Source organism: Hylobates moloch, unplaced genomic scaffold, assembly GCF_009828535.3.
Source record: "Hylobates moloch isolate HMO894 unplaced genomic scaffold, HMol_V3 SCAFFOLD_10, whole genome shotgun sequence".
In the NCBI taxonomy this organism is placed as follows: domain Eukaryota; kingdom Metazoa; phylum Chordata; class Mammalia; order Primates; family Hylobatidae; genus Hylobates; species Hylobates moloch.
Genome location: NW_026652285.1, coordinates 68,905,634 through 68,930,635, shown reverse-complemented (window position 1 = coordinate 68,930,635; position 25,002 = coordinate 68,905,634). Strand labels below are relative to the sequence as shown.

Genomic DNA, 25,002 nt, shown 5'->3' with positions numbered 1-25,002 from the left:
TGGAGAAAGAAAAGGAAAGGAAAAAGGAAAGGAAAGGAAGAAAGAAAGAAGAAAAAGAAAGAAAGAAAGAGAAAGAAGAAAGAAAGAAGGAAGGAAGAAAGAAAGAAAAGAAAGAAGGAAGAAAGAAAGAAAGAAAGAAAGAAAAGAAAAGAAAGAAGAAAGAAAGAAAAAGAAAGAAGGAAAGGAGTGCTCATATGGCGGTGGTTCCCTGATTTTCCCCACAGAGGCCTGATTGGCCCAAGGCATAGCTGTGAGGGGTGTGAGAGCCTTTGCAACCTGGTTGGGGAAATTCCTGTCATCTAGAGTCCAAGGAAACTTTGTGGCCCAGGCAGAGGCTTTCCAGGAGCAACAGGAGATGTGCAGAAAAGCTGGGCTGGGCAAAGCAGGCAGGAGCCGCTTAGGCCCTTAGGCCTAGGGAGCCAAGTTTTAGTCCCATCCGGTTTGCATGGAGAATACCTGAGCGTGGGCCCTCTGCACTGCTGCAGTGTGCAGTACCCTGCTAGGCACCATGGCCATCTCCACATGGTCAGAGTGCCTGAGCACAGAGGCAAATACTCCATGTCTCCTTTCATCCTCTGCTGAGGTACAGGCGTCCCTTTTCCTGTCCCCTCTCTTAACAGCTTTGCCCAAGGGACTAGTCCATTCACTGGAAATTTCAGGAGTGTGTAGAAAGGACGTGGGGCTCAGGGACTGAATCTGGTTTCAGCTTCTACCTGCCCTAATAGTAGCCAGGCAGCAAGGGAGACAGCGTCCTTGCCTGACTGTAAAATGACAAGGCATGACAAGACAGGGCTCCCAGGCTCTCAAGCAAACGCTCTGCTCCTTCAGTAACCAGGCTCTGCCGTAGGTGCAGGGGGAAAGCGGGTAGGTGGAGGGGCATCCTTCGGACTTAAAGTCCGAAAGACTTTTCTTTGAAAAGGCAGCACTGGCGTGGAGGGGAGCACCTGGGGGCAACGAGTCCTGGGAGCGGGGATGAGGTGGTGATCAGCATGGTCCACGTGGCCAGGCTTTGGAGGAAAACGTGGTTACAAGGCAGTTCTGCACTTTTTTTAAGAGATGAAGTTTTTCTCTGTCACCCAGGCTGGAGTGCAGTGGCATGATCATAGCTCACTGTAACCTCAAACTCCTGGGCTCAAGCCATCCTCCTGCCTCAGCCTCCTGCCTCAGCCTCCTGAGTAGCTATGAATACATGTGTGTGCCACCCACCTAATTTTAAAATTTATTGTGGAGACACGGTCTTACTGTGTTGCTCAGGCTGGTCTGAGCTCCTGGCCTCAAGCAATCCTCCCACCTCAGCCTCCCAAAGTATTACAGGCATGGGCCACCATGCCCAGTCTAGTTTTGCACTTTTATCTGTATCTTATTTGATAATAAACAGGTTTTAAAATATCCCTGCATTTTTCCTTCCTCATTCCCTTTTCCACACCTCACCCTCCATCCACAACACAGGCCCCTGTGGGACACAGCCAGGCCAAAGCTTCCCACACCCGCAGCCCACCCCAAGTTGTCTGAAGCAGGCATGAGTGTCGGGAGGGTTCAGGGAAGGCTGTTCACATAGGCCATGATCCTTGCGGAAGGCTGAGAGGAGACAGCAGCAGCCAAAGAAAATCAGCAAATCTGTCTTCTCCATCTACAGCGGAGGCTGCCGTGTGGAGAGGGCAGGCAGACCCACTGCTGCTGAGAACAGGGCAGGCACGGGCAGCTCCTGTTCTGCCTTTCCCAGCTTCGGAGACACAGGCTCAGCTGCTCCGAAGCACCTGCCAGCACTGCACAGTACAGTTTCAGAGGACAGTAATCTCCTTCCCATGAAGCTCCCGTGCACTGGAATGGCATGGACTTGCTGATCGACAGAAGGAAATGGTCTGAAGTCTGACCAGCACAGGGAAGGAGGCTGGCTGGCTCAGAGGGGCCCACCTTGCATGGAATGCAAACGCCAAAGGCTCATAAGCAACATGAGGCTAAGAGGGGTCTTGTTCAAGGCATCCAACTCTGACTTCGGAGGCATTCCCAGCCGGCAGCAGTGTGTCCAGCCTGCCTCTTCCCAGGCTTGTCTGACATGCAGCTTAGGCTTTCATCCCAAGTCGGGTACTGACCCCCTCCCTCTTGGGCAGCACCTCCCTTTATTTGTATTTTTTTTTCTTCCAACGACAGAGTCTTGCTCTTGTTGCCCAGGCTGGAGTGCAGTGGCGCGATCTTGGCTCACTGCAACCTCCGTCTCTTAGGTTCAAGTGAATCTCCTGCCTCAGCCTCCTGAGTAGCTGGGATTACAGGCGTCTGCCACCACGCCCGGCTAATTTCTGTATTTTTAGTAGAGACAGGGTTTCACCATGTTGGCCAGGCTAGTCTCGAACTCCTGACCTCAAGTGATCTGCCTGCCTCGGCCTCCCAAACTGCTGAATTACAGGCGTGAGCCACCATGCCCAGCCAAGCACCCCCATCTCTAGAGAATCTGGCCCCTCAGCCCAGTTACTGCAGGGCGGCTTTCCCCGCCTGGTGCCAGGCTGCGTGCAGCAGCCCCAGAACCTCACCCTGAGCTGAATCTTCAGGAGCTGCCCTGGTGGCACAACTCAAGACACCCCTGAGGCGCAGCAGTCAACTCCTGGTTCAGACATGATCCAGTCCGGCCTGGGCTTGGCTATAACCAACTCAAACTTGCTTGACCTCCACTTTTCAGGAGACTTGGGGACAACCCTCATCAGTGTCTTTCATGGGGTTAATCTGCTTGAGTCTAAGTCGCCAGCCAGAAACTTGGTGCCCAGGGTGCGCTGCCCCAGGACATGTCCACACCCACGTCACAAGCACCTCTGAGGAGTCTGGCTGGGGCACTGTGGTCCAAAAGGTCCTGCCGCCTCCGCATCTGACTGTCCCTACGGAATGCTGGTGACACCCCCCTGCCCTTCGCTTCTGTCCTCCCTGGCTTCTCTGGAACACTTGAGGCTATGTACAGCCTGACACAATCCAGAAAGGGCGCCAACAAAACGCCTACATCCAGGCACACGACCAAGTCAGCGAGAGCTAGCCCTGGTAAGCAAACACAGCCCACTGCAGGTTCAGAACGTGCACCGGGTTCCCCAAAACTGTCTTCAACCACATGACTCAGCAGCTCTGTGGGATAGGAACTGTCGATGTTTTTGCAACTGCAACATTGAACCAAGTGCTGTGGGCTTTTCACGTATATTCACAACACTAAAGAAACTTTCTTCAAAGCTCTCTGGCTCATCTTCAAAGCCGCGGTTAGGCAAAATGACAGTGTGACAGCTTCAAAGCCACTGAGTCATGACACAGCCCTGATGTTGTACCAGCTAGGTTCAGATTTCAGAAATCAGGGCGCTTGCATCCATTGCCTTTTCCAGGAAAGGGAAGAAAACACTCAGTTGATAAACCTTAGTACTCAGATGATAATAATTTAATAAGAGACCAAAAGTAGGCTACCACCCAAAGCAAACATCCTTAACTGACCCTGACGTGTACAGATTCAACTTTGATTATTCAACAAAATCACGACCGACTGCTGTGGCCTGGGAGTAACCAAAGGCCTGTTTTCTCTACACAAAGTCAGGAGCGAATACCAACCTTTATTTGCACTTGGGTTCCAGTTCAAAGCCACCTTAGATAGTGTGGCAAAGTGGGAAAAAGCACAGATCCTGGGACCAAGGTTCAGATTCCATCTCAAGCGAGCATATGAACTGTGTGACAACAGGCAGACAGTACCTCTGTGTCTATGAGAAAGCGGGGAGAGCAACACCCCAGTTGCTAGCAGCTCTACAGCTGCCTGGACCTGCAGGCCCTCCTAGGCCCACTTCCTACCCAGCACAGTGTGTGTTCCTGGGCGTGTGTGGCTCTGGGTCCAGCTCTGTTCAGGGTGGGACTCCAGGTGAATTACTGAACCTCTGAGGTGTACCCCCAACCCCAAACTTTCGCCAAAAGCAATAAAGAGGAACTCTAGAACTGGGGCCAGGGCTAAGTGAGAAAAACTGCTTGTAAGTGCTTAATAAATACTAGTTATTTACAACTTTTGCCCAAGCCGAGGGCAGAAGCCTTTGTACACAGCTGCCAAACTCTGACTCTAGTTCTGAGGAAGGATGCGGTATTCGCTTTTGCCATGATCCCTTTCCATTTGATTGGCAGGTTAAATAACATGGTTTTTGAAGTCATATACTTAATATTCTTCCTAAAAACCCAAACACTAGATGTGTGTGTGCACACACACAGAAACCACGAGGTAGTTTAAATCACCATTAAAAATCAACACTTTCTCTGATTCTGTGTCACAGAGTTGGTGGCCAGTGGCTACACAATAGCGATTTTTAAATGATTGGTTAAGTGAAAACCAGAACTCAAAATATTTCAGGAGAGTAGATAACACTTACGAGTAAACAGTAAGTGCAATTGTATTTTAATTTCTTGGTCTCTGAAAACTCAGCTGTGACTGCTTTCCATTAACAGTTCCAGCTCTATGTGTTTCCTCTAATGCTAAAGGCACAGCCTCCAGGAATCTACTGCTTCCTAAGAGTCTCCATGGAGTCTGTTTTACAACCTCCTTTCCCTCCATGCTTCCGCGGAGGAGTCTATACTATCTCTATGTACACATTTTAAACGTTATTCCTGTTCTTCATTTGAAATTCCTTCAATAAAAACACAGTCACCATTCTTCTTGGGAAATGGCCTGCTCTCGAGCCTCTGGAGAAGCCCCTCTAACAGCCCAGCCCGAAAAAGTGCAACAAATTCACACGACACAGGAAAAGCAACATCTATTGTTCTTAGAGTCTGACTCTCTTGGCCCAGCCGGAAAAGTCTCTCCACAGGTGTGCAATGCAGCTCCGCGGTGCCGGGAAACAGGGCTCTTTCAAGACAGCGCAGGGAAGTCTTCCGGGTCATCGGGGTTGGGGGCGACATCTTGCATCTAAAGAAGAAAAGAAATACTTTGAAATCCACTGCTCCTTCATCCATTCCCAATATCCCAATGGGATAACAAGGGCCTGCACCAATGCTGAGGGGCCTGCATTAGAGGCAGGACCCACAGTGGGAAGGGGAGAGTCACAGGTCACTGCTAACCCAGGAAAGTACAGCTCCCCTCCCACACAGGCCTCCGGCCTCCTCGAAAAAGGAGCTGCCTCCCTTCCTACGTCCTGCAAGCTCTTACTGGGGGGGTTCTGCATGGGCACGTCCTTCATTAAGTAAATATAATGGTTACTGCGTGCCGGGCACTGGAGGGAGGACGAGGAGCACAGACAGTGCCTGTCCTAGGGGAGCTCATGGTGCTGGAGAAACTGACCATCAAGTCAGGAGCTTCACTAACACGTCCTGGGACGGAGGGGCCACAGGAGAGCCATCCAGTGCAACTTGGTGGCAAAGTGGACACGAAGGTCAGGTAAGGTTTTCTGGGGAGAGAAGGTTCTCCCTGGGATGAACCTCAACAGATGAGCAAAGGGAACAAGGACTTGGATTGGGAAACAGTGTGACCTGATGGGGGCGGGGTCAGGCCCTAAGGGCAGTTCTGAGGTGGGGGCGTGCACAGGTTGTGAAGGTGGGGACAGATGCCAGTGAAGAGGTGGGTGGCGCTGGATCTCACAGCGGTTTCCCAACACACGCCCTGGAGTGCTGCAGGGGCTAGAGCTCTGCTATAGGAAAGGAGTGAGGATGTGTTTCCTATCTCAGAATAGACCTATTTCCATCCTGGCCCCAAATATACCCCTACTCCCCTCCCCCTGCAAAAACTGTGTTTTTGCTCCTGCTTAAGCAAAAACAAACCATAGACACTGCTTCCAGGGGCTGCTCCCTAGAGCGAGGGAACCGGGCAGCAAGAGGAGCATTGCCAAGACCAGCCACAGAGAAGGGGTCTGTGCCATGGGGCCTCAGGGCTGATTTCCAAGAATAAGTGTCCATACCACATTAGGAAGCACCTACTACATGCCAGGCACTGCGTGGCACTGCGTAAACCGATAATGAGCAAAAGCAGCCACTGACTGATAGCCACACCAGTGGGAATACAGTCGCACACGGAGATCAGGCTTCAATGAAAAGAAACTCCTTTGCTCCGGGACCTTGACCGGTCTAGGAGATGTGATCAAAGAAACCTGTGAGGAAGTGAGGTTGGAAGGATGAACGGAGGCCAGCAGGCAGAGGCCAGGGGTAAGGAGCGTGCTGTGTTGAGAGCTAGAAGCAGGCAGCCTCGGCTGAGGATGGTGTGAGGCAGGTGAGCCGGGGAGGGGTTGAGGAAGGTCCCCTCACAAAGGGCTTGAGATCTTAGGAAAGATTCTGTCCACTCTGACAGCATCACCTGAGCCCAAGGCATACAATCAGGCCACAGTAAGCAAAACATCAGGTGCTCCAGTTCAATCCCAAGCCTGGGGATCTCGTCTAATGCGGATGAGAGTGAGTTTCTCTCCCATCCTGGGAGTGCCTTCACAGCAGACCCTGGAAGCCAGGGCTACAGAATGGTCTCTAGGCGAGATGTCCATGATGCTACAACACCGTCCAAATGCCCCAACATCAGTCCCACACTAGCTACAGAAAGAAGTGACTGCAGAAACTGATGACCCTCTGAAATTAGACCATCCTGATTCTGGGCCCAGGGCACTGTCCTTATTTACTTCTTTCACCAAACCATCCGGGATTTATAATACAGACACCTACCACCACTTCTGCTCTGGGTCGATAGTTCTCTGCCCTCCTGATCCTTCCCCGGCCTCCCCGGGTGCCTCCTCTGGCTCCACGCCCAGGACGAGGGAGGTTACCAAAATTAATCTCCAGCTGGGATGTGATGTCATTGGCGGGTTTCCGGAAAACATGGGAATCGTCCTCATAGTCATCTTTTACCATCTGAAACAGTTACAGCATCAAACACGCACAAGTCCACAGCCATCCCCACACTCATCTGGCTTAGTGGCTGCAATGTGCTGCACAGGAGCTAAAACACCATGAGGGGCTAGTCAGAGCCACTCTCTGGATGTGTCTCTGGCCCTGGGCTGCAGAGCTGGACAAAGGAAAACAGCACTGCTGTTCCAATTCTAAGACAGTGAGTTCTGTACGTTTTGCAGTCCCACATTCTTGCAATTATAATCTTAATCCAAACATCTTTGAACTTATTATGATTTCAAGTGGGACCAAATTTCTATCAGCTGAGCAGGTTAAGATGTAAGATTTGGCATGACTAATAATAGCAAACAATATACATGTTTTATATCTAAGTGTATTTTGCTGAGATAAATTTTCATTTTTGCTTATTTTCTGTCTTATCTGTTCACAAATGCTTTGATAAATAAGGAAATATCCCCTTCCCAGAAGAGAACTTAACAGAGAAATTCCTTTCAGCATGGGTGCTGACTCTAATACCATGTGCTAAAAATCAGATGATTTATAATAAACAATTCTGACTCAAAATATAGAGAAATTTTATAAAAACAACAGAGTATGGTTACCTGAGTGTTCTACCAACACTGCACAAAGAAGTCAAGCTGTTTTTTAAGAACTGCTTTCGTTAAAATTCTATCTCTTGTGACAACTATATTAATTAATTAAATCTGATCCAAATTTGATTTGGCTTCAACTCATAATAACGGATAACACACACACACAACCCCACTTTAGGTAAAGTAAAAACCTACAGAAAGGAAAATGTGTCAGTGATCTCAGATGAGAATCCCCAAAGTGCTACAACATTAAACATTCCTACAACCAGGAAATGGAACAAAGCTTCCGTGAGCACATCAACACCCTTAGGCCATATGCTCATGACAGCCTTCATGTTTAACATTTGTGTCCCCTTTGAGGTCTCAGGTTAAAAGAAAGCAGAGGCTTTAGGTAGTTGGATGCTTAATGCTAAAAGGGTGAAGAAAAACAGTCCAGGAGCACTGGCACTCTGTAAAAAGAGAAACACACAAAAATAGTAACAGGCAAAATACTCAACCCTTGCCTTGTTTGCCACTCAGCAGGGAAGCACTGGTAAGGTCTCCCTGGAGGCCCTGCTTTGAGTTACCTCCCACTGCAGGAAGGGGCAGGAAGGGCCTCGGGACAGTGGAGCAGGGACTGGACACACAGTCTAAGGCTTGGGCTCCGCTTGCAGCTCCAGCTGGCCCTGGCCCAAGTGCTTTCACTGCCCAGTGCCTCACACGGGGTTGTTACTAGGTCTCAACTTTGCTAGGTATTCTAGTGCTTCTGCCTCTTCAGGTGTCCAGAACAAAGTAAACCGATGAACCCAAGATCTGGCTTGTGTTGCTTTAAGAACAATTCCTAGCTAAAATCTTCAATCCTCCAAGATTAACAAGGACCAAGATGTGTGCTTCACTGAGACCAGGCTCGATGACTCAGCTAACCCACTTGCTTCAAATATCCCGGGAGACCTCTGGAGCCCGGGAGGACAAATCTGGTGTGGATTAAGAAAGAGCAGCTTCTATTTTTACCTAACACGTCAGCTGCACATTTCAATCCTGACAGCACATTTGTTTTAGAGAAATTTTTATTTACAATGCCTAGAACAAAAAAGAACAAAGGAAGTGGACAGGTAGAGAACCAACCCAGCTAGCTAATGGAGTTAGAAAACACCTCCCAGAGATTGCCAGGGAAATAAAGCTCTGGCCACCTATGTCTACAAAAAGCCATTTCTTGTGGAACAGCTCAAAACTCAGTAAGGCCTCCTACAGCTTGGACTGACCAAAACAAGAGGGTGGGAGAGAATCCTGTATCTTTTTTTGTGTGTGTTTTTTGAGACGAAGTCTCACTCGTTGCCCAGGCTGTAGTGCAATGGCGTGATCTCAGCTCGCTGCAACCATGCCTCCCGGATTCAAGCGATTCTCCTGCCTCAGCCTCCCCAGTAGCTGGGATTACAGGCGCCTGCCACCACGCCCGGCTAGTTTTTGTATTTTTAGTAGAGACAGGGTTTCACTATGTTGGCTAGGCTGGTCTCGAACTCCTGACCTCAGGTGATCCGCCTGCCTTGGCCTCCCAAGAACCCTGTATCTTAAATGACCCTTAATCAAAGTACTCACTCAGAAAATGAAACTAACCAAAGTGTAAATGACAACTCTACAATAGTATAACATTCCTGAGATTCCAAATGAAAATCAATGACTAATACCCCACAGAGAGGAAGAACCTGCTCACTCCCACCTCGACACAGTGACTGGTATCAAGCTGTAACGGAATGATACAGATTCTAAATCCCATAATGAGAATGCTTCAGTGGACCTAGCCTTAAGTTCAGTAACTTAAGTCGGGGACTCGATGACTCCGTGGCATCCCTATCAACATATGCTGCTAGATGTTTCCCCGAAACCTCTCCCTGCAAAACTGAAGCTTCTGAGAAGAGCTGGACGTTAAGCCGTGAGCAATAAGGCCTCACAACACGGAGGAGCTCCCTGAGCAACCCCCGCAGCACGCTGGCTGCTGAACCAACATGGGAAAGGTGTCAGAAGCGCACGGAACCTCAACCACAGTTTAAAAAGTCATCAACTACTCGGCCGGGCGCGGTGGCTCATGCCTGTAATCCCAGCCCTTGGGAGGCCGAGGCCAGTGGATCACCTGAGGTCGGGAGTTCAAGACCAGCCTGACCAACATGGAGAAACCCCGTCTCTACTAAAAATACAAAATTAGCCAGGGTGGTGGCGCATGCCTATAATCCCAGCTACTCAGGAGGCTGAGGCAGGAGAATCGCTTGAACCCAGAAGGCGGATGTTGCGGTGAGCCAAGATCACGCCACTGCACTCCAGCCTGGGCAATAAGAGCGAAACTCCGTCTCAAAAAAAAAAAAAAAAAAAGTCATCAACTACTCATAGTGAAATGCCCTTATCAAGAATCAGAGTTGAAAGTAACCTACTCAGAGAATATAGAGTGTAGTTCTCCTTTGAATAACTTTGAATTGTAGAAGACACAATCTGTAACTCTCCCTTGAGAAAAATGAAATACAGTTAACACACAGTATGGGTACAGTCCCTGCATAGACCCAGGGTGAGCAGAAGATGCACTGTCACTCTAACTGCTCTGTGCTTCTGTCAATACCTCGTTTCAATTCCTTTCCTTAATGACCAATAAAGATACAGTTAAATTAGGCATGCATCATCTCTGATTAGAAACAAGAGCGCCAACTACTAATGTTCCATTTTCACGACAGAAGTGGAAAGGTCCATTTCACTTCCAGTAAGGTAAAAGTAAAGATTACCTCTACATACGAAATGCAATGCTTACATCATCTCTGTATTTTGACTTGTGGATCACCACGGCTTTGGAAGGAACAGTGGATTCTGGTTTCCGGATGTTAAACTCAGGCTTTGGTCTGGTCTGTTCTTGAAGATTTTTCCACTCATCTAAAGTCATCTCTTGAACTTGGGTTTCTTCTTCTACCTCCAACTCAGGAACTCTATAAAGAGATGTATAAAGAATACTTTTTGATGGTACTAAAATGTCTACTTTATTAAAGAAAAAGTTATAAGCATTAATTCAACATATTTTTGTGGTACTGCATTTCAAATGCAAATAAGGTAAGGAAATCTTTGACTCACAAGCTTCCATATTTCATTTTCAACATTTTATGTCATCACTGCCAACAGAAGATACTTCCTATCTGTTCAAAGCAATCTTTGAAAAATGGGAACATCACCATCCTGATGACATTAACATCACACTTCACCACTGACACTCCCTTCCAGATAGCATGACAGACAAAATGAGGTAATTATGGAAAATGGGTTGAAATAAAATACAGGAAACCATAAACAGAAGTTTTAAAGCAGTGGCTCATAAATGCATACTTTTGTAAATACCCTCTTTAAATTAATGACTTTTAAAAAGAAAACAAAAGACAGACATATGGATCAAGAGAAAAGAATTCAGAGTCCAGAAATAAACCCTCACATTTATGGTCAATTGATTTTTTTTTTCCAACCATGGTGCCAAAGACAATTCAATGGAGAATGAAAAGTATTTTCAACAAATGGTGCTGGGACAACTGATATCCACACACACCAGAAGAAAGAATGAAGTTAGACCTACCTCACACCATAAATACAAGAGCTAAAATATAAAACTCTTAGCAGAAAACCTAGGCAGAAACCTTCTTAACCCTGGATTGGGCAATGGTTTCTTCCACATAACACCAAAAAAACAAGCAACAAAAGTACATACATTGAACATCATCAGACACTTTGATACTACAAAGGACATCATCAAAAAAGTAAAAAGTCCACAAAATGGGATAAAATATTTGCAAATAATATATCTCATAAGGGACTTCTAACTAGAATACATAAAGAATTCTTTATGAACAACCAAGAGTGGTGGCTCATGCCGATAGTCCTAGCTACTCAGGGGGCTGAGGTGGGAGGATCGCTTGAGGCCAGGCATCCGAGGCTGCAGTGAGCTATGATCACACGTGTGAATGGCCACTGTGTTCCAGCTTGGGCAACAGAGTGAGACACTGTCTCTTTAAAAAAAAAAAAAAAATGCTTTATGAATTCTAGATACAAGTCCTCTTTAGTTGAGACAAATGACCACCCTCCCCCCAAAAAAGGCAAGGATCTGAGTAAACATTTTTCCAGAGAAGATATACAAATAGGCAGTAAGATGTTGCACATCATTAGCTGTTAGAGAAAGACAAGTCAAAACCACAGAGCTGCACCAGTCCACACCCAGTGGGATGGTTAGAATCAAAAAGACATTGGACAAGCGCTGGGGAGGATGTGGAGAAACTGGAACCCACATATACTGCCAGTGGGAATGTGAAATGGTGTAGCCACTTTGGAAAGCAGTCTGGCGGTTCCTCAAAAATCTAAGCTGAGTTAGTCTCTGACCCAGAAATTTCACTCCTGGGTTTATACTCAAGAGAAATGAAAACATACATCCACATGAAAACTTAAACCCAAGTGTTCACTGCAGCGCTATTCATAATAGCCAAAAAGTGGACACAACCTAAATGTCTATTAACTAATGAATGGATAAACCAAATATGGCACATTTTTTGGAATATTATCTGGCAATAAAAAGAAACAGTATTAATACACATTACGACATGAACAAACCTTGAAAAAATGATGCAAGTGAAATAAACCAGGTAGAAAAGCCTTCTGTGTATGATTCCATTTACATGAAATATTCAGAGGAGCCATTTTCACACAGACAGGAAGCAGATCAGTGGTGGCCAGGGCTGCAGGGAGGGAGGATAGGGAGTGACTGCTGAATGGGCATGAGGTTTCCTTTTGGGATGATAACAACGTTCTGGAGCCAGATCATGGTGATGGTTGCATAACACTCTGAATGTACTAAATGCCACTGACTTGTACACTTTAAAAGGATTAAAACTGTAGATTTGACAAATCATCACAAAAATACACACACAAAAAAGAAAAAAGAAATGAAGACTGGCACATGCTACAACATGAATGAAGCTGAAAACTTGATGCTAATAGTTAAAATAAGCCAGGCACAAAAGGAACATTGAACGATTCCACTTAGATGAGGCACCTAGAATAGGCAAATTCATAAGCATGAGTAAAATAGAGGTTACTACATGCTGGGGGGAAATGGGGAGTTAGTGTTAAATGGATATAGAGTCTCTGTGATGAAAAAGTTCTACAAGGCCGGGCACGGTGGCTCAAGCCTAAAATCCTAGCACTTTGGGAGGCTGAGGCAGGCGGATCATGAGGTCAGGAGTTCGAGACCAGCCTGGCCAATATGGTGAAACCCCGTCTCTACTAAAAAAAAATCAAAAAAATTAGCCGGGTGTGGTGGCATGTGCCTGTAGTCCCAGCTACTCAGGAGGCTGAGGCAGGAGAATCACTTGAACCCGGGAGGCAGAGGTTGCAGTGAGCCGAGATCACACCACTGCACTCCAGCCTGGACAACAGAGTGAGATTCCGTCTCAAAAAAAAAAAAAAAAAAAGTTCTAGAGATGGATAGTGGTGATGGTTACACACAATGTGAATGTTACTGATGCCCCTAAATTGCATATATTAAAATGGTAAAAATGGCAATTTTTATGTTATTTCTACTGCAATTTAAATAAATTAATAATGTAACATACCCCAAACCATCCATCCATGCATTCAGTCATTTATTCATTTATTTGTCTGATACAGGCTGGGTTTCACTCTGTTGGCCAGGCTGGAGTACAGTGGCATGATGATGGCTCACCATACCTTCAACCTCCTGAGCCCAAGGATCCTCCCACCTCAGCTTCCTGAGAGTAGCCGGGACTACAGGCATGAGCCATCAGGCCCAGCTAATTTTTACAACAATTTTGTAGAGACGGGGTCTCGCCATGTAGCCCATGCTGGTCTTGAACTCCTGGCCTCAAGCTGTTCTCCTGCCTCTGCCTCCCAAAGTGTTGGGATTACAGGTCTGAACCACCATACCTGGCCTATATACTTAGAGATTTGAGTGCTATAGTACGACAATTATATCTCAAAGGTGTTTAAAGGGAAAAAACAGGCCAGGCGCAGTGGCTCACGCCTGTAATCCCAGCACTTTGGGAGGCCGAGGCAGGTGGATCACAAGGTCAGGTGTTCAAGACCAGCCTGACTAACATGGTGAAACCCCGTCTCTACTAAAAATACAAAAATTAGCTGGGTGTGGTGGCACACGCCTGTAATCCCTGTAATCCCAGCTACTCAGGAGGCTGAGGCAGGAGAATTGCGTGAACCCAGGAGGCGGAGGTTGCAGTGAACCAAGATGGCACCACTGCACTCCAGCCTGGGCAACAGAACGAGACTCTGTCTCCAAAAAAAAAGGTAGGTGGGGAGTGGGGAGAGAATCAAATCTGTATCTTCACTGAAGAGCTGATGTAATTTAAGGTTCTATTATAGAAATACACAGATCAATGTTATGAAAAATATAAGCAAAATCAGTAGAGAAACCTAACCACAGAGCATCCAAAATAGACAAATTTGCAGTGACTCTACAATACCAAGCTGATGGTAGAAAAAACATCAAAGCAAGGGTAACATGAAGGAATATGAAGGAACTTTCTGGCGTGATTGGTAATATTCTGTATATTGACAGGAGTTTGGATTCCACAAGTACATGCATTTGTCAAAACAGTGAATGTACACTTAAGATTTATACATTTCACAGTATATACATTTTATATCAGAAGAAAAAACTGTAAACAAGTATTAATTCTATTTAGTGATATGCACGTTGAACTATTTAGGGGGAAGTGTATAGATGTCTACAATTATGAAATGTGTCAAAAAACATGGATTAATGATGAATACTTATGTAAAATGAATATATAAGATATAAATGGTAGCATTTAAGTAGTGGTAAGTATAGATGTTAGCTATAAAATTCTTTAAACTTTGCTGGGTTTTGAAATTTTCACAATAAAATGCTGGAAAAGTACCAATATCAAAATACAGGCCGGGTGTGGTGGCTCACTCCTGTAATCTCAGCACTTTGGGAGGCCGAGGTGGGCGGATCACGAGGTCAGGAGATCGAGACCATCCTGGCTAACACGGTGAAACCCTGTCTCTACTAAAAATACAAAAAATTAGCTGGGCGAGGTGGCGGGCGCCTGTAGTCCCAGCTACTCGGGAGGCTGAGGCAGGAGAATGGCATGAACCCCGGGGGGCGGAGCCTGCAGTGAGCCGAGATCCTGCCACTGCACTCCAGCCTGGGCGACAGCGAGACTCCGTCTCAAAAAAAATATATATATATATAGATCTCAAATATATACTGGCAAAAATATTAAAAGATACTAAGACACTGGAACAGCAAATTAATGGAAACAACCCAAACCTATCTAGAAAATAACTTGGTGAAAAAACTATAGTATAGCAGCTAAAAAAGGAATGAGGACTATCTGTATATACTGCTATGGAGCACCTTCCAGAGTGAATGAGAAAAAAGCAAGGAGGGGTGTACAGTACCTTGGAGAGCCACACAAATATATATGCATAGCATAGATGGAGATAGATAGTTGTTTTGTTTTGTTTTGAGACAGGGTCTCACTCTGTCACCCAGGCTGGAGTGCGGTGGCATGATCTCTGCTCACTGCAACCTCCACCTCCTGGGCTCAAGGGATCCTCTCACTTCAGCCTCCAGAGTAGCTGGGACTACAGGCATGCAGCACCATACCCGGCTAATTTTTGTATTTTTTGTAGAGACGGAGTGGGGGAGGGTCTCACTTGTTGCCTAGGCTGGTCTCAAACTCTTAGGCTCAAGCAATCCACCCACCTTGGCCTCCCACAGTGCGGGGATTACAGGCATGAGCCACCACACCCAGCCAGCATTTTTTTTTAAATTGGAATATAAGCCAGGAAAAGAACAGGGATAAAAGCTATTTGAAAATACCATGTTTTGGCTGGGCACGGTGGCTCATGTCTGTAAACCCAGCACTTTGGGAGGCCGAGGCCAGTTGATCACCTGAGGTCAGGAGTTCGACACAGGCCTGGCCAACATGGTAAAATCCCGTCTCTCCTAAAACCTAAAAATACAAAAATTAGCTGGGCATGGTGGCAGGCACCTGTAATCCCAGCTACTCGGGAGGCCGAGGCAGGAGAATTGCTTGAACCCGGGAGGCGGAGGTTGCAGTGAACTAAGATTGCATCACTGCACTCCAGCCTGGGCAAGAGTGAAACTCCATCTCAAGGAGAAAAAAAAAAATCATGTTTTTCAGACTGAACTTTGGAAACATGTAAATATTTTACATAATTATAAAACAGATTTAAATTAAAATTCAATCTCTAAAATTTGAAAGTAAAATGAATCAAAGTAACCTAAATGTTTATGAAACTGGTGATATAACCATCAAGAGAAACTATTTCAAATGATTTTGAAATACAAATTTGATTACTCATCTCCCTCCTCGACATAACTTTTCAGTAACTGTGTTACTGAAGGTAGTGTTGGTAATGCTGTGACTGTTTTATGTGCAACAAATGATTAAAAGCACAATGTTACTCAGAACTAGAATTTTCAATATGTAAGAAAAGGAGAAACAAGCAGTCTAGGTAAAAATCCCGTATCATAACTTCGAATTGGAAATATTGAATGAGCTCATATTTTATCTTATAATGTGTGTGTGTGTGTGTGTATTTCCCGTCTCTGTCCACCCAAATGCCCTGGAAACAATCAAGTCCCTGGTGGCAGTGGTTCTTTATCAAAGCAGCTTTACTAAAGAATAGAGATGGGAAATAACACGCAAAAAATGTTCAACATTATTAGTCATTAGGGAAATGCAAATTAAAACCACAATGAAGCTAGACACGGTGGCCCACATCTGTAATTTCAGCACTCCAGGAGGCCGAGGTGGCACCTGATGCCAAGAGTTGGAGACCAGCCTGGGTACCGAAGTGAGACCCCATCTCTATAAAAAAAGTAAAAAATTAGCTGGGCATCAGGAGGCTGAGGTGGGAGGATCATTTGAGACCAGGAGTTAGAAGTTACAGTGAGCTATGATCACACCACTGTACTCTAGCCTGGGTGACAGAGCAAGATCTTGTCTCTAAAAAAAGAAAAAAAACGATGACAACAAAAACCCATAATGAGATATGTACCTATTAAAATGACTGAAAGTTGTGAAAACTGATCATAGCAAGTTCTGGCAAGGATGTAGGAGAAGTAAACTCTCACTGTTGGTGAGAAAATAACAATGGCACAACCCTTTTGGAAAAGAGTTCAGCAGTTTCTTACAAAGTGAAATATACGCATACCATTTGGTCCAACCATTCCACTCCTAGGTATTTACCCAGGAGAAACGAAAGTGTATATCCATATAAACACTTGTATATTAAAATGTTCGGGCCAGGCATAGTGGCTCACACCTGTAATCCCAGCACTTTGGGAGGCCGAGGAGGGCGAATCACAAGGTTAGGAGTTCGAGACCAGCCTGGCCAACATGGTGAAACCCTGTCTCTACTAAAAATACAAAAATTAGCTGGGTGTAGTGGCGGGTGCCTGTAATCCCAGCTACTCAGGAGGCTGAGGCAGGAGAATCGCTTGAACCTGGGAGGCGGAGGTTGCAGGGAGCCGAGATTGCATCACTGCATGCCAGGCTGGGTGACAGAGTGAGACTCTGTCTCAAAGAAAAAAAAAATGTTCATAGCAGCTTTAGAGCAAAAACTGGAAACCACTCAGTGATCACCACCAGGTAAACAGATAAATGGTGGTCCACCTGTATAACAGACTACTACTCCGCAATGAAAAGGAATGAACGGATGCAAATCACACAGTAAGTATGCTTGGAGAAAGAACACAGAACAAAGAAGAATACAAGCTGCATGATTCCATTCATATAAAATTACAGCAACTGCAAACTAATCTGTAGTGACAGAAAGTAGATCACTGGCTGCCGGGGGGAAATGGGGCAAGAGAGAAGGCCTACAAACGAACGCTAGGAAACTTTGTGGGGCGATAGCTATGCTCATGATTTTGCTCATGGTGACAGTTTCACAAGTGTACAAATATATCAATGCTTGTAAAACTGTACATGCTAAATAAGTGCCATTTATTGGATGTGAATTATATCCCAAAGCTGTTTTAAAAACAGACATGAGACTAACCAATTGACATGTATATTTCAATATTATTTCAAACAAATAAATTATCTTTTTAAAAAGTTTTGAGACAATCAGGGAAACTGAAGAAGTGTCTTGGTATTAATGATATCAAGGATATTAAAAAAGTTTTAATGGAGTAATGGTATTCCAGTTATGTTATTAAAAAAGAGTAGCAGGTATAACACTGTGAAACATTTATGAGTGGCATATGATACCCTGGGGGAGGCAGAAGTTGGCAGAAATATGCATGAAACAGGAATATTTGGTAAGTTTTAAGCTGAACAACTTACTTACAAGTTCTTTATACTACTTTATAATTTTCCATAATATAAAATTTTAATACACAGCTACAAATAAAGAAATATTAAGGAATCATAAATCTTCTTTAGCCTACTTGTGACAGAATTTTAAAAATCAACAGAACTGAATGCTATAAATTTGGTAATTCTTTCATACTTAAGACGACCTAATACAAGTTTATAAATTCCAGAAAATTCAATTCTAGAAAGAATAGATTTTACATTAAGGCCACAGAGGTACTTGTTATTAACAGAGTTTGTTTGTTTGCTTGTTTGCTTAAAGGATATCATATCTAAACAAAGAACTAGATCACAAAAGGATGAGGTATATATGAAATGCAGGCTTGAAACTGTGTATAGACACATAAAGTAAAGCATATAGTGTAATTCAGATTAGTTACAAGTTACAGCCTCCTTCAGCAGTATCAGCCTGAAGCTGTTGACTGGAATGCACCTCATTCAAGAATAGAGGCACGGATGCCCCATATCCCTCCCTGCTTATCAGCTGCAGTTTCAACAAGCCACGTTGAAAGCAGCATAGTATCACCAAGGACAGGCTCCTTAACCTTATTCCCTACCCACTAAAAGTTATTAGCAAACACACACTATGACAATCCTGTGACGCATAACCCATTTCCCATTTGATTGGTTCTGAGTACAGTTTTACCGGCAGTTTTAGCAATGACCAAATATTCAACAGGAAGAGATGTATCCTTTGATTCTAGGAAGGACTCATGCAAGTATATTTCTAACAACTGAGAGCCTCATAACTGCTATTCCTTTAACACCCCCATTTTTGAGTAATTCAAAGAACTTCACAATCCTTGGTTTATTATAAAAAACTTTTGGGAGGGAATTTTCCAGCAAAGTGACTTATGGATATAAGGTGGTCCAATCTATGGTAATGTGAATAATGCTATATACAAATTTGATAGTTATATATTTGTTTCTAAACATGCGAAATTATAGAAATCATACTGCTTTAACCACAGTTCCCTTTAATTAGAAATGAATGAGACTAGCTAACACTGTATGCTTACCATGTGCCAGATGCTATTCAAAATGCTTTATATTATTTTGTGATATCAATAGTTAGATATAATTAATATCCCATTTTACAGATAAGAATATTGAGGCAGAGAGAGGTCACATAGCGAGCAAATAAATAGAATAGGCAAGTTCCAATCCTGTCATTGTGTTTCCAAAGCCCACACTCAACCTCTGTGCTCCACTGAGATTCAGGGAATAAGGGGGCAGAGAAATATACCTAGAAGGAAAACAGTCATGTTATGCGCAGAGGAAAGATACAAAACATCAATTCAAATGTCCACATTTCCATTCATGCAATACCTTTTCACCTGAATATATGAAAGAGTGCAGTGAATCAAAGAAAGTAGGTTCCAGAAATAAAGCTTTACTAATCGGATATTTCACTGGGACAAGTGAATTTAACCTAAAACGTAAGAAAATCGTCATTGTTTAAGCAAATACACTAGGAAACCGATTACAATAAAAATAATTTATTGCAGATAGTTTGATTACTGCTTCCTCACAGTTTCTTTTAATAAAGTATTTTTCAGGAAGGATGAGAGTTGATGCTCCATATTCCTGAGTAGGGAAACGCTCAGAGATCCCGGCAGCTCTTACCTTCCAGGGCCAACATCTTTTCCCCTCTCCTGAGTTACCAGCAGGTGTTCTGAACAGCACTTTTTGCTATTCCTACCACTCACTAGAGGAGCATGAATGCCTATGCATCTGCTTGGTTCAAATTCCTGCTCTGCACATGAGCCAGGTGACCTCAGGCAGGTATTGAACCTCTGTCTCAGTGTGAGAATAACAGTAGCTCCTCCTTCATGGAGTGGCAAAGAACTGAATGCATTAAGACATGGTAGCATTTACAGCAGTTCTTGGCACACAGCAAATGCTCTAAAAATGTTATTCTTTTTCTTTTTCTTTTTTTTTTTTTGTTGAGATGGAGTCTTGCTCTGTTGCCCAGGCTGGAGTGCAGTGGCATGATCTCGGCTCACTGCAAGCTCCACCTCCTGGGTTCACGCCATTCTCCTGCCTCAGCCTCCTGAATAGCTGGGACTACAGGTGCCCGCTACCACGCCCAGCTAATTTTTTGTATTTTCAGTAGAGACTGGGTTTCACCGTGTTAGCCAGGATGGTCTCAATCTCCTGACCTTGTGATCCGCCCGCCTCAGCCTCCCAAAGTGCTGGGATTACAGGTGTGAGCCACAGCGCCTGGCCAATGTTAGAGTTATTCTTAAAACAAAATACAAGGAGTCATCACAGGTATCGTCGGACACTAGAACACCATGCAACAAGGAACAGTTAATACTTCTTTAATGAAAGGAAGAAGATGGAAGGATGGAAGGGCATTGCACATATAATTATCAGTAAAATATGTCCTATTTGAGAAAAATGGAAGTGCACTTTGGGTTGTGTGTTTGAACATAAGTAAGAGTACATTAGATTCATCTATAAAGACATTCTAGAACTGAGAGGTACACTGAATGTACATTCAGGCTAAATGCCAGAAGCCAGAGTGCAAAATCAACACTCAAACAGGGCTGAGACCAGAGAGCATCGCTATCACTCAATGTATTTTTTGGATACCAGCCCAACATTTAGAGTATCAAAAAATTATAATTGTATTATTAGAAATTTTAGTAATAATGTTAAAATTTGACAAGGCAGTGCAGAAAAAAGAATCTCCCAGCACAGTCACTCAATACCTGCATTGCACTTGCAATTCCAAATAGATGCTCACTTTCCCCCCAGGTCAGCAGAAAAGAGAGAGAAAGATTTTCCAGCTAGCTCTCCTGGGATATTGCAGACAGACAGTCAACAAGCTTTATTTTCTTTCCCAGTGACTAAATATTTTTGTCTAATATTATGAATGCTAGAGTATCTCAATCAATTCTATAGATTAGAACAATACTATAATTTACTCTCTATTATTCTGCCTTATATTACCTGAATTTGTATAAATGTTTATTGGCTCAAAAATGATATAATGTTCTCCTGAAGGTATCAGGTTAACTTTCTTAACATTCATATAAACTGTTAATCTAGTTCCTTAGTTAGCTCACTGTCTAAATATTCATAAACTGTTAATCCTACTTATTTAATGAAACACATTTCTTGTTTTGAATAATACATTGAAATTGTTTTGAATACAGATTTCACAATCATCAATCACTGTGGCCTTTCACTCTTGAAGTAAGTAACAATAAGAGCAGATATTGATAAAGCACTAGCTACATGCCAGGCACCACTCTAGGACACGGACACGAATGCACACACACACACACAAAATCTTTACAAGAACCCTATAATGTAGGGACGTTATTATTCCCATTTTACAGATGAAGAAAACTGAGCCACTGAAAAAGAAATTAAATAACTTGCCCAACTAGTAAGTGGCAGAGCTGGGATTTCAACTCATCACACTGGTTCAATGTCTGTGCTCTTAACTACTAGACACCCTGCCTTTTGGCAGCTGAAGGATGAGTAAGAGATAGATAGGCGAAGAGTAAAGGGGGTTTGGGAAAACAAAGAAACAACACTTGTGAAAGCTATATGGCAAGTGTGAGGGCAGGGGAGGGATAAAAGTACGTTTGAGAACATGAAATAAAGGCCTCATGGTGAACCCAGAGAAGGCACAGGAATGTCTGAACTTGAGGGTTTTGCAGGGGCCAGACCACACAGGACTCTGCAGGTCAGAACAGGGGACAGAAAAAGGACAGGAAGACATTGGGGGGTCTTAAGCAAGGGGTGGGGGCATGACAATCAGAATGCGGTGTGAACACCACCTTGGTGTAGAAGGTGAGGATGCAGGGAGCCCTATGAGGGGCTCCAGCGGTGGTCCAGATAACAATGGCTTAGACAATGCTGGTAGGTGGTGATGCTCGGTCTTTAGGGGTACAATCACCAGAACAGAGTGAAGGACTGGGTTTTGGAAAGAGGAGGGTCAAGAAGACAGAAGTTCCAAGGATGACTCGTAGGTTTCTGGTTTGTACAGCTGGATGGAAACACCGAGTGAGGACCACAGGTATGGGGAGGAGTCAGCTCAGTCTTGGTCAGGCTGGGCACAGGAGCATCTGGGATGTCCCAGGAAAGTGTCCAGTAGGCAGATGGAACCACAGGCCTGGAGCCCACATTGAAGGTTGGAGCCAGAGATACATATTCCAGAGTTAGCGTGTAAATGACAATTTAAGCCACAGAAGTGCATAAGATCCTATAAAGAAACTCTACAGAAAGAGAAGGCCTAAGGCAGGGCCCTGAAGAACTTAACATTTTAAAAGACCCAAAAGACAAGGATGAGCCTGCAAAGGAGATGCTGAGAGGCAGAAGGAAAAGAAGAGCAGAGTGATCACAGAAACCAACAGGACAGCACGTTTACGAAGAAATCAATAAAGTCAAATGCTTCTGAGAGGTCAAAAAGACGCAGACTGCAGCATCCATTAGATCTGGAGACATGGTGACTGTTTCAGAAGGACAGTGAGGACAGAAGCCAGGCCTGGGCTAAATAAGTGGAGGGGAGGAATAAGTGGAGGGGAGGAAGTAAAGAAGGCCGCACGCAACTCTGAAAGAGGCGGCTGATGGAGAATGTGGGGTCCAGAGGACACTTACGAAAGAGAGACTGAGCATGTTTAAATGCTGACTGGAAGACTAGGGTTGGGAGGAAGGAGATGAATATACCAAAAAAGGAAGAAGCTAACTCAAGTTTTCATGAAGTCAGTAGGAAAGAGGATCCGAAGCATGAAGAGGTCAGAGGGGGGATGGCACCCCGATGGTAAGCACAAGGGAAGGAGCCCAGGAGGCGTGCAGGTGTAGCAGTCTTGTATCTTTGGCAGTGGGAGGATGATGAAGTTGCCACCTAATGGATCACAATTACTCTGTGATATAGAGGAAACGTTGCATCCAGAAAATGAAAGAGGACGATGGGGGAAGGGTACAGTGGGAGGCAGTGCCAGGGTTTTGAGGAGAAATTAAAACAGTCATTAGAGAAGGTCGGAGAAAGAGTGAACCCAAGAACTGGTTTCAGAATATTAGTGACCGGGAATTTACTGGGGTCCCAACCGGGCCCACGACGTGACCTGCAGTGCTCAGCTTGTGGGAACAGACAGAGAGAAGGCAGATAGTGGAGGCACCCAGGAGGGGTTTTGCTAGCAAGTTACAGCAGCAGGTCCAAAGGGCCAGAGAGTTGAAGGTGCATGGGTATTTAAGAACTTGGAGGCCGGGCACGGTGGCTCATGCCTGTAATCCCAGCACTTTGGGAGGCTGAGATGGGCGGATCACCTGAGGTTGGGAGTTCGAGACCAGCCTGATCAACATGGAGAAACCCCGTCTCTACTAAAAATACAAAATTAGCCAGGCATGGTAGCACATGCCTGTAATCCCAGCTACTCAGGAGGCTGAGGAGTAGAATTGCTTGAACCTGGGAGGTGGAGGTTGCAGTGAGCCAAGGTCGTGCCATTGCACTCCAGCCTGGGCAACAAGAGCGAAACTCTGTCTCAAAAAAAACCCCAGAAAAACAGAACTTGGAAGGGTGCTGGAGACGGAGCCGGGATCTAAGCTATATAATGAAAAGAGAGGGAGGGTGGACTGGGAGAGCACAGAGGGGACGAGACACTAGAGGTCCATACAAGAGTCAGGCTACTCCAAGTCAAGGAATTTAACAAGCTGCTGGAAAAGAGCTTGTGGGCAGAGGACAGAATGCCCAACTTTCACCCATTAATTATCATTGATATTCATTAGGTTGTTTGAACTATTAATTAGTTTGATCACCAGTCATTCATACATTAAGGTCAGCCCTCTGTGATAGGATAAGGGGTTGAGATTCCCAGTCTGTGAAGAGCTCTTAGAAATCATCAAGAAAGGCCAGGTGCAGTGGCTCACCTGTAATCCCAGCACTTTGGGAGGCTGAAGCAGATAGATCACTTGAGGTCAGGAGTTTGAGAACAGCCTGGCCGACATGGTGAAACGCCATTTCTACTAAAAATGCAAAAATTAGCCGGGCGTGGTGGCGCACGCCTATTGTCCCAACTACTCAGGAGACTGAGACAGGAGAATCACTTGAACCCAGGAAGTGGAGGTTGCAATGAGCCAAGATCATGCCATTGCACTCCAGCCTGGGTGACAAAGCAAGTTCCATCTCAAAAAAAAAAAAAAGAAAAAAGAATCATTAAGAAGAGAACCAACACCACAATGGGGAATGAATGAAACGCCCTACTTGGCTGGAGACTCCTCTTCTGGGGCGCCCTGGGACTCCTCCACCACTGTGGGTTCCTCCATCGGTGCAGTCGGCTCCACATCACTGAAAAACAGCAAGACCCTCTCTAGTCACACAAATACGTTCACGCCAATGCCTTTGTATGTTTAAGATGGAGAAAACATTGTTCTTTTGGTTTTTTGGTTTTGTTTTTTTTTGAAACTGAGTCTTACTCTGTTGCCCAGGCTGGAGTGCAGTGGTGCAATCTTGGATCACTGCAACCTCCCTCCCAGGTTTAAGCGATTCTCTTCCCTCAACCTCCTGAGTAGCTGGGATTACAGGCGTCCACCACCACGCCCAGCTAATTTTTTTTGTATTTTTGGTAGAGACAGGGTTCCACCATGTTGGTCAGGCTGGTTTCGAACTCCTGACCTACCGCCTCCACTTCCCAAAGTGCTGGGGTTACAGTTGTGAGCCACCGTGCCTGGCCTATTGAGGGCTTTAAAGTAAGTTTTTTTAAAAAAGTAACCACAAATTGAACTACAATAACAGAAAAGACTTTTTCAATTTAAATAATTATTAAATTCTCAACTCCAACCTACTCTAATCAATTTTTTAAAAACTCACTCTTTTAAAAACAAAACTTGAATAATTAACTTTCGTTTTTTAAAATGAAGGTTCCAGGCCAGCGGGGTGGCTCATGCCTGTGATCCTAGCACTTTGGGAGGCCAAAGAGGGTGGATCACTTGAGGCCAGGAGTTTGAGACCAGCCTGACCAACATGGTGAAACCCCGTCTCTACTAAAAATACAAAAATTAGCTGGGCGTGGTGGCTGGACTGCAGTGGCGCCATCACAGCTCACTGCAGTCTCGACCTCCCGGGCTCAAGAGAACTTCCCACCTCAGCCTCTGGAGTAGCTGGGACTACAGGCACACACCACCATGCCCGGCTAATATTTTGTATTTTTTGTAGAGATGAGATTTCACTTTGTTCC

The 25,002-nt window shown here is 44.8% G+C and overlaps 2 protein-coding genes across 15 annotated transcripts in view; one reads left to right on the top strand and one right to left on the bottom strand.

Moving 5' to 3' along the window:
• The window catches only part of CDC14B (cell division cycle 14B), a 130,443-nt gene extending 126,490 nt beyond the window's left edge, over nucleotides 1-3,953 (top strand). For 6 of the 13 annotated variants that reach the window (XM_058445038.1, XM_058445035.1, XM_058445041.1 and 3 more), the window contains one exon: nucleotides 2,675-3,953. In XM_058445038.1, coding sequence (XP_058301021.1) covers nucleotides 2,675-2,884 — 210 coding nt within the window. In that variant the 3' untranslated portion in view covers nucleotides 2,885-3,953. Of the gene's footprint in view, nucleotides 1-1,080; nucleotides 1,419-1,636; nucleotides 1,782-2,674 lie in introns of those variants that run through there. The other 7 variants (XR_009215142.1, XR_009215140.1, XR_009215138.1 and 4 more) reach the window with 4 other exon arrangements.
• Nucleotides 3,954-4,734: 781 nt separating this feature from the next.
• Nucleotides 4,735-25,002, bottom strand: part of HABP4 (hyaluronan binding protein 4) — a 40,908-nt gene continuing 20,640 nt past the window's right edge. Inside the window, exons 5-8 of one of the 2 annotated variants that reach the window (XM_032164607.2) lie at nucleotides 24,030-24,113; nucleotides 10,183-10,354; nucleotides 6,637-6,822; nucleotides 4,735-4,903 (exon numbers count right to left, since the gene is read on the bottom strand). In XM_032164607.2, the coding sequence (XP_032020498.1) occupies nucleotides 4,847-4,903; nucleotides 6,637-6,822; nucleotides 10,183-10,354; nucleotides 24,030-24,113 (499 nt within the window). In that variant the 3' untranslated portion in view covers nucleotides 4,735-4,846. The remainder of the gene's footprint in view (nucleotides 4,904-6,636; nucleotides 6,823-10,182; nucleotides 10,355-24,029; nucleotides 24,114-25,002) is intronic. The other variant, XM_058445047.1, reaches the window with a different exon arrangement.